The following is a 13,315-nucleotide window of genomic DNA, read 5'->3' as shown; positions in this document are numbered from 1 at the left end:
TGCACCCTCTGTTCATCTGTACGCTTGCATTCTTTTGAACTGACTGTGAAACGACATAATGGCGTGATGAGCTCTATGTGTGCTGGCACCCCCCCTCCTCCTCCTCCTCTCTGCCCATCTCTGTGAGCCAGTGTGTCAACACATGACTAGAATGGGACAGTGACCCATTGTTGTTGTTTTTCTACATACCTGTAATCTGAGCGTTTGTTTATATAAGACAGGTAATTCTTGTTATTCAGTAATGAAATTATGAACAAAACAAGAGTCATTATGTCAGTATGACCGTAGTCTCTTGGTGTAGCTGTCAATGATTGACCTGCTCCCTCCAGGGAGTGTGGTTCTGCTCTTTGGACCCTGTGAGGTGGAACTCAGAAGACTGACAACCACAGATTACATAAGACATTTTGTGTTTTATATCATATTTGTGAAATGAAGCACAAATGAAGTCACTCACTACCACACAGCACTGGTGTTTTTCATATTGTGATTTAATAATAAAACGAAGGGTCACCATATATCAGTGCAGTGTACCACTGCAGCAGAAAACCAAAAATAGATCAGTTTTTTTTACTGCCTCTAAAGTTTCAACTTGGAACGGAACCTGCGAGACACGGGAACACAGCGAACACAGCGTGATGACCATATTAGGCGAGGTATTGCGTAATGACGCGTATGACTTCCGCGCGCGGCCGTCTGTACTTCCTTTCCGCACCACGCGCTCAACATGGCACCGGTACGTGAACACAGTCTCTTTATTTTTCCAGTTATGTTCATTATACACATGCTTTTTTCATAAGAAATTGTTACATGACCTTATATGGCGCCAGGTTATACACTTTCCTATGTCATTTTCTTTACATGAATGTCAGAATAAAGCAGGAACACTGGTACTCTTATTCCATTCACTCAACAGCTAGCCGTGTAGCTATGCTAAGCTATCGTTTAGCATTCCGGTCACACGTGTCCACTTGCTAACGTTGAGTAGTTACACATATATTCATGGCCGGAACATGAACATTGAAATACGAATTATAACTATCTAGCTACTCGTGCACGTGTATTCATCACATGCACAGAGAGAGATGGTTGTAGTAGACAGAACAACGACATCTTTATGTGCAAGTATTAAGTCTAGTAAACAATTTCAAGCAGAACAAAACAATATTAATAGTTTTCCACAGCCATACTTGAGTTAGATTTCCTGGTTTTGTGCCCATGTTAAAGTGTTTAAACATGGGGTGTTGATCGGTGGGACTGTACTTCTACTGTGTCCCATCTATGATCTGACACAACGTTTTTGTTCTGCAGCTGATGAAACAGAAGAAGAAGACGGTGGTCAAGAGGACCAAGAAGGGGGCGTCATGGAGGTTCACCCTGGACCTGACGCACCCCGTGGAGGATGGCATCCTGGACTCTGCCAACTTTGTAAGTCGCTGGTCACTGCCTGGACCCCTACATTATCACTGTATCACTATCTACCACTACATTATCACTATAGACTGGCAGACAATATCGTTAGCCTCATAATTGGCCAAATTGAGATATCTGAACTCTACTCTCCTAACGCTGCTGATTCACTGTGCATTATTGCCTACGATGCCATCAGAATGCTTGTTACATTCCAAAATCACTATCTGCCCAAGTCATCTCTTTGACAGGCATTTTTCACGTACATACAAAGATGGCTCGGCTGACCACAAGTGAGGCGTGACGTAGGCAATTATGCTATGAGGCTAACGATATTACACTTAGCTGAGTTAGCTGAATAAGACATTTTCTTAACTTCTCAAGCATACTTATATTTCCTAATTAATTCTAATGAAGTGACCGGGCCTGAATAATCTGCTCCTCCATGATTAAGCTTATTTGATCATGTGATGTGTTGTGTCTGTGAATGTTGCTGTTTCTAACCCTGTGCGGACTAGGGCCCCCTTCCCTAGCTCCACTCCTAGGGTTCTCTTCCCTAGCGTGTGACTGTGCTCTAACCAACAGGAGGTCTTCCTTAAAGAGAGGGTAAAGGTCAACGGCAAGACGGGTAACCTGGGAAACGTAGTCCAGATCGCGCGTCTGAAGAACAAGATCAACGTGACGTCTGAGAAACAGTTCTCCAAGAGGTGAGTTCTAGCTCTGTGCGTCTTCGTAGTTAACCCAGTGGATAACTGACCCAGGACCAGTTTACCCTCCCCAAAATCCCAACGAAACTGTCGTCCCTTGAGTGTTGTTATAAAACGGATAGATCCGGTCCATCGATATTACTCTGCGTTTGGATATATTACCGTCATCGAAGTTGCATTCTTACCGTTGCTTAGCAACCGATAAACAACTGTTCAGCGGATGAATACACTTACAATAAAACGCTAGCTGTGCCAATATCCACGATATACCATGGCTTCTCGTTCCATAATGCTTAATTAACCCAGTGGATACAGGATACAGTTTACCCTCCCAAAACCCCAACTAAAAGGAAGAGTTTTGGTCGCTAGGCACTCTTTACAACCATAGCTGTTAGTCTGAAACATACAAACGCTACTCAAAAGTAGCGTGATTTCGGCATTGGAAAAAGAGCCTCTCTCCTCTTACTCCTCCTGACAATGATGGCACTCCTCATCCTCCTCTCCCATTGGCCAACAGATACCTGAAGTACCTGACCAAGAAGTACCTGAAGAAGAACAACCTCCGCGATTGGCTGAGGGTGGTGGCGTCGGACAAGGAGACGTACGAGCTGCGCTACTTCCAGATCAGCCAGGAGGACGAGGAGTCTGAGACTGACGAGTGAAACAAGACAGACAACCTGTTGCCTAGCGACCTGGACTGGCACAGAATGGCCGCCGCTTTCTATGAAAGTGTCAGTTAACGGACTAACTGTGTGTGCCATGAGGCTGTTTGGTCTGACAGGAAAATAAATGAGATCACCAAAACATTCCTGTGTTTTGCTTCTTTGTTATTTCTGTTTCAATGAAAGTATTGAATCGATGATTTGTTGTTTATTTGTGTTAATCATGAAGGGGTTTGCTTTAATCTGTAACAGTTAATAGGTTAGTCGGTCAATGGGCCTTGTTTCATGGAATACGGTAATTCGAGGCTGACGTTAGGTCAAGTGAGCTCGACCCAGGTTTGAGTTGATTGTTTTATCATCCGAGTTCGATGCTGGATCAAAAGTAATAAAGGAGCTCTAATTATGATTACAGATGTAGTTCTAATAGAGTCCACACGGTGGCACTAGATATGTAATTAGTTAGTCAGCCCTGCTGGGTTCTGGTGTCTGCTTAGCTCCAGGCTGCTAACAGCGTCTGTGAAATTAAAGGAAAGATCACTGACAAAACGGGGGTATTCCATCAACGTTACTAAAGGAAAATCTAGGCTTATTTAGATAAATATCGCAAGACTTATAAAAAATCTGGATTTATCAATCTATTTTGATAAATCTCGTGAGACATGTGAAAAATAAGCCTGGATTTTCCTTTAGTGACTTTAATGGAATACCTCCCAGGTTGTAACCACCAGTCATTGGTAACTGGACAAATAATTAGCATTTGGGCTGGTTTGTTCTGTTCAGTTTTTTTTAAGTACACCCTATCATCTGGACAGCCTTATTATCAACTCAGGTGTGGAGTTTGTTGGATCTCTGGACACATTGTAATTACACACAGTCTCATTCATACTCTAAGGTATTGGCCACCACAAGTCACAGTCACAGCCAGAGATTACACTGCAGGAATATCATCCAGTCTTAACTTGGTTCCTTGTGTATGTAAAATGCATTGGAGGGCAGGTTTTGAGGTCTCGCTTAAATGTTTCCAGAGTTTTGGACAATAGTAGGTAGGCTAGTCTGGGAGCATATATACTGAAAGCTGTCTCTCCAGAAAGTTTTGCAGTATGCGAAATGTACCAAAATTAAGTATTTGTAAAAATGCCAGGATGTCAGATTTGCCTTTATATGTCGACATACTATTTAGAGCCTACTTAGTCAAATGTAAGTGACACATGTCAACATGCGACACCACTCACTGTCACAGTTTGTCAGTGTGAATGAGGAGTGGTGTATCATGTTGACATGTGTCACTTACATTTGACTTAAGTAGGCTCTAAATAGTATGTAGTATGGTTAGCATGTAAATAGTATGTAGTATGGTTAGCATGTAGACACTTTTAGTAAACTGATACTTGAATCTGAACTTCCGTAATATTGTTTACACTAAGAATAAGTTGTAGTTGTTTACACTAAGAATGTTGATATGCTGATTCGCATTCTGCTATCACTTATTGTATTATTGATGCTCTGACGCTACTGTATATAGGCCTGCAGCCATTGTTGATTGTTGTCTATATCCTGCTTATTCTATTATTGATTTTGACTTTGTATTTCTACTGGAATGCCAATTCCTATTTGCCTATTTGAAGCTGTACCCAAGAATGTTACTCCTTGTAAAAGCAATTCTGATTCTGATAAACAGTAGGGAGCATGAGCTTTCAGACACGGCACGAGTCAGTTTTTTTATATGATACATAAGAATGAGTGTTTAAGGGTCTGGTGTGTCTCACCCACGTTTCAGCAGCTGCGGTCCTTATGAAGTTCCGTTGGGTTTGAAGACCAAGAAGACACACCTGGTTCCTCTTAGCTACCATCAGTCTGTTGTGCTGCCAAGGCAGGTCTGGGCAGGGCAGGGCAGGGTGAGGTTCTCTCCTCTCTCTGGGCTGGCAGGACTGGCAGGAGTTGGTATTTCTATCTGCATCTTTTCCAGTTCTTTTCTGTCTTGGGATGTTTTGAAACAGCAGCTAATGTTTTTTTGTTTTATTTCCCCAGCAGGCACTATTATAGGATGTTTTTTTTCCTCCCGTTATCTCCCGTTATTTCATCTACGTGTGTGTGTGTGTGTGTGTGTGTGTGTGTGTGTGTGTGCGCGTGTGTGTGTGCGTGTCTCTCTCTCTGGATCAGTTCCCACTCTCTCATCTGCTGTGGATAAAACACATCGCCTCAGGAATGCCCTGAGACACTCCATCTCACCCTGAACACCCCCACAACATGTCTGTCTGTGTCTGTCTGTCTCTTTCTGTCTACCTATCTGTCTGTCTGCCTGCCTATCTGCCTGCCTGCCTGCCTGCCTGTCTGTCTGCCTACCTGTCTGTCTGACTGTCTGTCTCTCTGTATATCTCTGTCTGTCTATCTGTCTGCCTGCCTGTCTGTCTGCCTACCTGTCTGCCTACCTGTCTGCCTGTCTGCCTGTCTGTCTGCCTATCTGCCTACCTGTCTGCCTACCTGTCTGCCTGCCTGTCTGCCTGTCTGTCTGTCTGTCTGTCTGTCTGTCTGTGCTTTCGGTCACTTTGTTGTCTTTCATCTGTGTGTGTGTGTGTGTGTGTGTGTGTGTGTGTGTTTGAAGTTTGGATAAAAAAGGATCTGCCCAACATTTACATACAAAAAGAAAAACATGCTTCACTGCCTCCATTACTTACACAACACACACATGTTTTCACCCTATCCCCTGGACTGATGAGTCAGACTGCAGGTTGGTAACCTGAGTGATTCTATCAGATTACCACCAGATTACCTCAACCATAACACTACACCCCAGACTAACCAACCCTGGCCATGCTCCATCCAGCCAAGCCCGAAGGAAGGAGGGGAGGAGGATGCCAAGAGAGGGAGGTGGGGTGGGGACGGGGGACGGGGGGACGGGGGGCATTACTAGTATTTAAGCAATACTACCAGAGGCTGTGATTTATGTCAGCGTAGTGGTAGAAAAACCCTCATACACCACACCCTCTCTCATTGCTTCATTTTGTTTTGTCATCATTCTCGTTTTTTTTGTGTGTGCAATAATCCTCTGGAGACTGTGATTTACCATCAGTATTGTCACTTCGCTGCGTACCACGGCTATAAACCCCCCCTCCCCCGTGACAGTATCGGCCGTAAATCACACCTCTCAGGCATAATTGCTTAATGAATCCAATGCCATATAGAAACATCTCAAAACATTTGAGAGTTCATCAGGCCAACTCCACTCCCTGAGTAGGGTTAAGATCTCTCTTCTCTCTATACCTCCTAGCACACAAACTAGACACAGATCTGAAAGGGTTTGGACGGGTCTAAACAAGATGGTGGATATTCCACCCAACCTATCAGAGGGCCCATATTGTCGTGCTGATACCTATCCTAGTGACGAGGGTGATGGTGGTTAGGGGAGGGTTTGTTTCTGTGTGGGCTGTAACAGTAATCCCTCTCCTGGCACCCCACTGGTGGAACGAGCTTCCCACTGCTGTCAGGACGTCCACCGTGGACTGAAGACCTCCATCTCTTCAGGCTCCATCTTAACTGTCCCTCCTAAGACCTCTTCAGGCTACACCTTAACTGACCCTCCTGAAACCTTCCATCCCCTCTACCCCCCTGTAGATTTACTCTGCTGTAAATTAAAAATGTTCCTTCTTCGAGCATTTTGACTGCCAATGGTCTCTGGCCATAGATCAAATCAAATCAAATCAAATAAAATTTTATTTGTATAGCGCATTTCTTACAAGATGCAACTCAATGCGCTTCACACAATGAAAATGTTCAGTCAATCAGTCAATCAATCAATCAATCAATGCTGACAGAGCCGCGAGCAGGCAAAAGTAAAAACCTGTACACTATGTAGCCAGGAAAAATTCCCTTGCAGCCCTCTACCAATAGAGCGACTACTAGCCAGTTTGCCTACCAGTACCCAGCGGTGGGCCCCCACCCCCCCCCCCCAGGGAGCCCCCGCCGCCCCACGCACCCAGCCCGCCCCACCACCAACACAACCGGCCCAGCCAAGCAAGCACAGACCCAAGGGGCCCCGCACAAGGACGGCCAAGCAGGTGCCCGGCGGCGGAACAGACCAGGCACACGGGGAAGCCGGGGGGCCCCAAGGGGAGGCCAAGGACCACCGGCACAAAGCAAGCAAGCAAGGGCAAAAACCTCTACACCATGTATCCAGGAAAAATTCCTTGCATATTATCGGCGTACACACTGTCCATAAATTTAGTGTTATATCTGCATCGTTCTGCATCCAGCATGGTCACAGGTCCTGCCAAAAGAGAATCTTAAGCACAGTTATGATGCAACAACACAATAAAGACAATAAAGATGACAGCAATACAACCTGATGGTGGTCCTGGTACACCCTTGTACCGGTTCCAATACTGCTCTGGGTGCTATTTGGAGCTGACAGTGCCTCATCAGCACCCGGGTCCATTTTCCTGTCAACACAAATCTCAAAACACGAGTATGGTGTTTTTGATTGATTGATTGATTGAAAACTTTATTAGAAGATTTGCAGAAGTAGGTACATGAAAGTACCTATTACATACAAGGTCAACTAACAGGATAAAAACCCAAGAAAGCCACTGGCTTATTTCAATTGGGGTCCTTGATTCTCAATTCATCGTTACATGTAAGACAGACAAAAAAACTAGTACTATCTACAAGATAATACAGACAAATAACTAGTACTATCTACAAGATAAATATACATCCATCATGGGAAGAACAATACAACAAAACATTAGGTATGTACAGCGGGTAGGACAGGTGGGGACATACACCACAGGTGAGGGCGGGGGACAAAACACAAAGTATGTACAGTGGGTAGTTCGGGTCTTTTAATCTGATTTTTGATTTAGAGGGTCCAGTTACGGATTGCAGCCTCCTGTAAATGTTTTTTGAGAGTGGTTTTGAAGGTGGGCAGTGTTTTGCACTCCTTTAAGATTATAGGAAGGGCGTTCCACATTTTTACTGCATAGTTTGCAAACGAGTTTAACCCCTTGTTTGTGGTGCAACGCGGTTGAACGTGGTTCGTGGAGCTTCCTCTGGTATTGTATGTGTGGACGTTGTTCACTTTTTGGAAGTATGTTGACAGGTACTTGGGTGTCTTTGTGGTGTAGCGTATCTTGAAGACCAGGCCCAGTGCAAGCTGCTGCACTCTGTCAACTACTCGTAGCCAATCAAGGCTAAAAAAATGAGCAGCGGTTAGATGTGTCCTAGGGTTGAGGCCTAGCAGAAGCCTAACCAGTTTATTTTGGGCTGTCTGGAGTCTTGTTTTATGGGCCTTTGTGGTTCTATAGTACCATGATGTTACGGCATAGTCGAAGTGACATTGAATGAGAGCTCCTGATAGGGTCCTCAGTGTGTTTTTACTGACAAGTGAGGATATCCTGTACAAGAATCTAGTTCTATGGTTCACTTTTTTGATTACTTTTGCTGCCATTTTATCTCCGGAAAGATTTGCCTCTAAGATGGAGCCCAGGTATGTAATATCCTCTTTTCTTGTGATATTAATGTTACCCACTTTTATTTTAAAATGTTCAGCCTTTCTGAGTTTAGATGGGGATCCGTATAGGATGGTTTCAGTTTTACCTAGGTGTATTGATAGTTTATTGTCAGCTAGCCAGATGCAGATTCTACTCAGTTCAGTGCTTAGCGCTTTTTCCACCTGCAATATGTCCCTGTCAGAGACCAGCAGAGCCAAGTCATCCGCGAACAGGAACAAATTGCAATCACATGCTGATGACATGTCATTCACATATATTAGGAACAGTAAAGGTCCCAATATGCTTCCTTGTGGAACGCCGCAGGTCACTGGGAGGGGGGGGGGACAGTGTTCCGTTCACACTAACCACCTGTTCCCTCCCCTCTAAGTAGGATTGCATCCAGCTCACCGATGTTCTATCGAACCCAATTGCTTTCAGTTTATCTAACAATATGTGGTGATCTACTGTGTCGAAGGCCTTCTGGAGGTCCAGCATGACCATGCCGCAGTACTTGCCCGAGTCCACCTCATGGTTGATGTGGTCGTTCAAATAGAGAAGGCATGTGTCAGTGGAATGGGATGTTCTGAATCCTGATTGAAATTCATACATCAGATTTTTTTCGGTAAGGTACTTATCAACCTGTTCATAAACTATTTTTTCCATAAGTTTCGAGATGGAATTAAGAATAGAAACAGGTCGGTAGTTGCCTGGGTCTAATTTGCTTCCTTTTTTATACAGTGGGGTTACCCTTGCTATTTTAAAGTCAAGGGGGACGTGTCCCTGTTTGATGGAGAGGTTTATTATGTGGGTGATGATTGGGGTAATGGAGGCAGCTGAGTCTTTTAGAAATCTGGCTGGAATATTGTCATGGCCCGTGGCCTTTTCTGAGTGTAGAGCGCCCAGCTTTTTAAACACCTCATCGTTTGACACCATGGAGAGTTTAAAATCATCTTTGCGTACACCCAGTTTATTGTAGAACGCACGGATGTGCTCTACACCATAACGCCCTGAGTGGGGTGGTAGATTGTTAACTAATTTAGTGGCTATGGTTGTAAAGAAAGTGTTTAAGCACTTAGCCACATCCAGCTTGTCTGTAAAGAGAGAATCTCCAGATTTTATGCTGATGTTTGTAGACCTGGTTTTGAGTTTTTGACTGCAACCTAGTTGGCTATTAAGTAGCTTCCAAAGGTCACGTGGTTTGTTTAAGTTTTCTTCGATTTTGTTATCGAGGTATTTTTTCTTAGCAGATTTGGTCATGGTAATTACCTGATTGCATAGTTTGTTGCATTGTTTTTTAATTTTCTCAAAGTGGGTTTTGAGATCTTCGTTTAAGTGTTTCACTCATTTTGATTTGCATTTTTGAACTTCAGAGCATTTTAGGTCTCTGACTTTCATAGCATTTAGAATGTCCGAATTCATCCATGGTTCCGATCGGGCTTTAACCCTGGTGGTTCTCATGGGGGCTATACTGTCAATAATATTTAGGAATTTGGTTTTGAAACCTAGCCATGCCTCCTCAACCTGTGTGCTTTTTAGTTCATCTATTCTAACCAGTCTTGATTCTCCAGTTTATGGTTTAAGGCCTCACTAGAATAGGATTTAAGGGATCTAGTGGTTACAGTTTTATGACCGCCAGCCTTGGGTTTATGTTTTTTACGAGTGCAAAAGATCATGTAATGATCACTTAGCCCACATACAATAACCCCACTCTTGGAGATTTTGGACTCATCCGATGTTAGAATGAGATCTATGGTGGTTTGAGTAGAAATACACACCCTAGTGGGTTTGGTAATTTGTTGGCGGAGTCCGTGTAATTCAGAAAACCTAGTGAAGGATTTGAAGACGGATGCTTCATTTCTGAGCATGTCCGTGTTCCAATCCCCAATAAGAATCTTTTCCACACAGTCAACGTCATCCAAGCACCCCTCAAGAATATCATAGAAATCATTCTGATCGGGAGGTCTGTAGATAGTACCAACCAGCACCGGTTTTGCTTTGTTAAAGATAATTTCAACCCAAACAGATTCTAATTTGTCACGATTCAGGTCATACCGGGTGTTAAAGATAATATCGTTGTGAATGTACATGCAGACACCACCCCCATACCTGTTCCTGTCGTTTCTGATGACTGTGTAGTTTACTATTTCAATCTCTGGGTCTTTGATTGATTCATCAAACTTGGTCTCAGAGAAGCTCAAAATGTGAACCTTGCTGTCATGGAACATTTCTCTGATTTGGTCCAGTTTAGGCACAAGACTGTTCACATTAAGGTGAACAATATGCAGGCCCTTACTGATGTGTCCAAAAAGAGTGTTCATGTCCTTGACTTGGAAATAGTCTCCTTTCAGGTCATCGTCAAGTTGAGGATTGGGGGATGGGGGGGGTCGCCCATTGTTCAACGGTTTCGGTAGAGAGTCTCCGGGTGGAGGAGGGGGGGGTCGTCGCCGGGTGGGGGAGGGAGGGGGGAATGTTGTTAGTGTAATGGCCTAGTGATCCTAGTTCTATAATGTCCAATGTCTCCCTTAGTATCAAAAGGCGACATTGAATAAGTAGGTTTTGAGGTCACGCTTAAAGATGTCCTGAGTTTTAGACAACCTCAGGCCCTCAGGTAGGGTGTTCCACAATCTAGGAGCATATATGCTAAAAGCTGATCCTCCAAATCTCTTTGTCCTAGCCTCTGGCACTATTAAAAGTTCCGTGCCACTAGACCGTAGGGGTCTAGCTGGTGTGTATCTTATGAGCATAGATAACTTTTTCTTGCGATGACTGATGGATAGATGATTCACTTACTTAGACAAGACAAATGTATTTGTTGTAAGTTGCTTTGGATAAAGGTGTCTACTAAATGCCCTAAATGTAAATGTAAATGTAGTCTATAGAGGGGGAATGACGTGCTCAACTCGAATTTGCAAGATCCAAGGGCATATAAAGAAAAGAAAACCCTTTTTTATATCTTTGCACTCGATCAAATTTCAGGACCCTCCTTTCATGACTTTTCCTAGATATGTGCGTTCTACCACCCCAGTATCCTTACATTTTCAAAATCACATCAGGATAAGCTAGTATGAAGCTGTTTTGCAGTTTTTCTGTATAGGAAGCAGGCTAATTTACAAGGCGGCCAACTAGTGGTCGTTGTGTGTAAATAGCAGCTTACCATTGTAAAGACTATGGTCATTTGACCCCCGAGGCGGCTCTTATAGTAGGTAAAAAAGGCACGGCTGTTCTAGTGTTAAATTGCTCAAATAAATGAGAGTGCAAGGTTTCCTTCTTTAGGGGGAATAACGGTAGAGAGGTTTAACTGTTGACTGTCAGTTTGTTCTGTCACTCTGCAGCGTCTGAGGCTGGTGGAGTCAGTGTGGAGACACACACACACAAACACACACCTCCCCACCCCACACACACCTGCTCCGTTCCCAGGCCCCCACTGCTGATGTCGTGTGTGTGGGGTGGGGAGGTATGTGTGTGGGGTGGGGAGGTGTGTCTGTGGGGTGGGGAGGTGTGTGTGTGACGACCCTTGTCACATAGCAGCTGCTGGACAAACGTGTACAGATACACACACACACACACACACACACACGCAGAGCGCTCTGCCGTCACCGGATGAATTATACATTCTGCTCCTGATCACATGCACTGACAGGGCCTCTGAATAATTAACTACTGTTCCCATCACCCCCTTCTCCCTGTACCCCCCACCTCCCTCCTTCTCCTCCTCCTCCTCCTCCTCCTCCTCCTCCTGTCGTCAGTACGGCCTTTGGACGCCCCTGCTGTCTCCCCCGGTGGAAATGGAACCGGCTAAAAACTCTGTTGCTCTCTGTTGACTCCAGGAGTGAAACGTGGGTGAGTGAAGTGATTCTGCTCTGTACCGTGTTGTCGGCGGTGGTGTGTTTACGTTTCTGGTGTCTGTCACATTGTTCTAGATGGGTGTTGTGAGAGAGTGTGTGTTCACCTGGGGGGCTGCTGTGACATATACCTGTTGACTGAAGAGAGCCTTTGTAGACCAGGGGGGAGGCTGGCGGAGGTAGAAATCGGAGGACAGGCTCATTGTAATGCATGGAATGGGGCTGAGAAGTGGTTTCAAACAGTTCGTGTGATGATACCGTTTTCTCATGTTGTTTAATACCCTTTCTCATTCCGTCCCCGTGCATTACAATGAGCCTGTCCTCCGATTCCTACCCCCCCCACACACACAGCCTCTCCTGTTGTATAGTATCATGTATAGTTAGCTAGACATTGGAAACCTGCTTTTAGGCCTGAATATTCAGAAGAGTACATGTGGTTTTGCTATAGGGTTAGGTCTATCGCATTCCGTTCTATTCCTATAAATGGTAAATAGACTGACTTATATGTTGTATGACTTAACGTTGAGGTGGCTGTTTGAGATGTGTGAGTGTGTTTTAGAGACACAGACTAGTAGAGGTAGAAGGTAGTTTAGCCGGAGCTTTCCGTTGTGAAAGCAGATCTGGCGTATGAATGTTTCAGTGGGAGGGCGTCTCGCTCTAGTGATGGAGGAGAGAAGACGGCGTGTCGCTGTGTCCTGACGCCACCTGTCAACACCTGCGGGTGACCTGGGGGGTATTCCATCAATGTCGCTAAAGGAAAATCCAGGCTTATTTTGTTATTAAGTCTCGCGACACGTATCAAAATAAACCTGGGCTTTTTTTCATAAGACTTGTGGGATTTACCAAAATAAGCCTGGATTCTTCTCTAGCCACGTTGATGGAATACCCCCCAGGTCACTCACTCAACCACGCTAACACGTCCACATGAAGCTCAACCAAAATGGGGGCGGCTGTGGGATCGCAAGGTTGGCAGATCGGCGGTTCGAGCCCCGGCTGGCCACGTGTCGAAGTGTCCTTGGGCAAGACACTGAACCCCAAATTGCTCCCAATGAGCGGGCCGGCGCCTTGCACGGTAGCTTGCCGCCATTGGTGTGTGAATGTGTGTGTGAATGGGTGAATGAGAGACCGTTGTAAAGCGCTTTGGATAAAGGCGCTATATAAGGCAGTCCATTCACCAAATAGAGCAACCGACTCAAAGAAAACTGTCTGTT

The 13,315-nt window shown here is 44.7% G+C and overlaps 1 protein-coding gene across 1 annotated transcript; it reads left to right on the top strand.

The window, feature by feature from the left end:
- The first annotated feature begins 692 nt into the window (after positions 1 to 692).
- Positions 693 to 2,913, top strand: rpl22l1 (ribosomal protein L22-like 1). Its single transcript, XM_080547469.1, has 4 exons — positions 693 to 733; positions 1,309 to 1,425; positions 1,993 to 2,114; positions 2,632 to 2,913. Exons 1-4 carry the CDS (start codon positions 725 to 727, stop codon positions 2,774 to 2,776), a joined length of 393 nt encoding a protein of 130 aa, XP_080403595.1. The 5' UTR covers positions 693 to 724; the 3' UTR covers positions 2,777 to 2,913.
- Positions 2,914 to 13,315: the final 10,402 nt, after the last annotated feature.

The sequence above is a fragment of the Nansenia antarctica genome (assembly GCF_963989245.1).
Source record: "Nansenia antarctica genome assembly, chromosome: 17".
NCBI lineage: Eukaryota > Metazoa > Chordata > Actinopteri > Argentiniformes > Microstomatidae > Nansenia > Nansenia antarctica.
The sequence above is the reverse complement of the archived record's forward strand: the minus strand, read 5'-3'. Positions and strand labels throughout refer to the sequence as shown.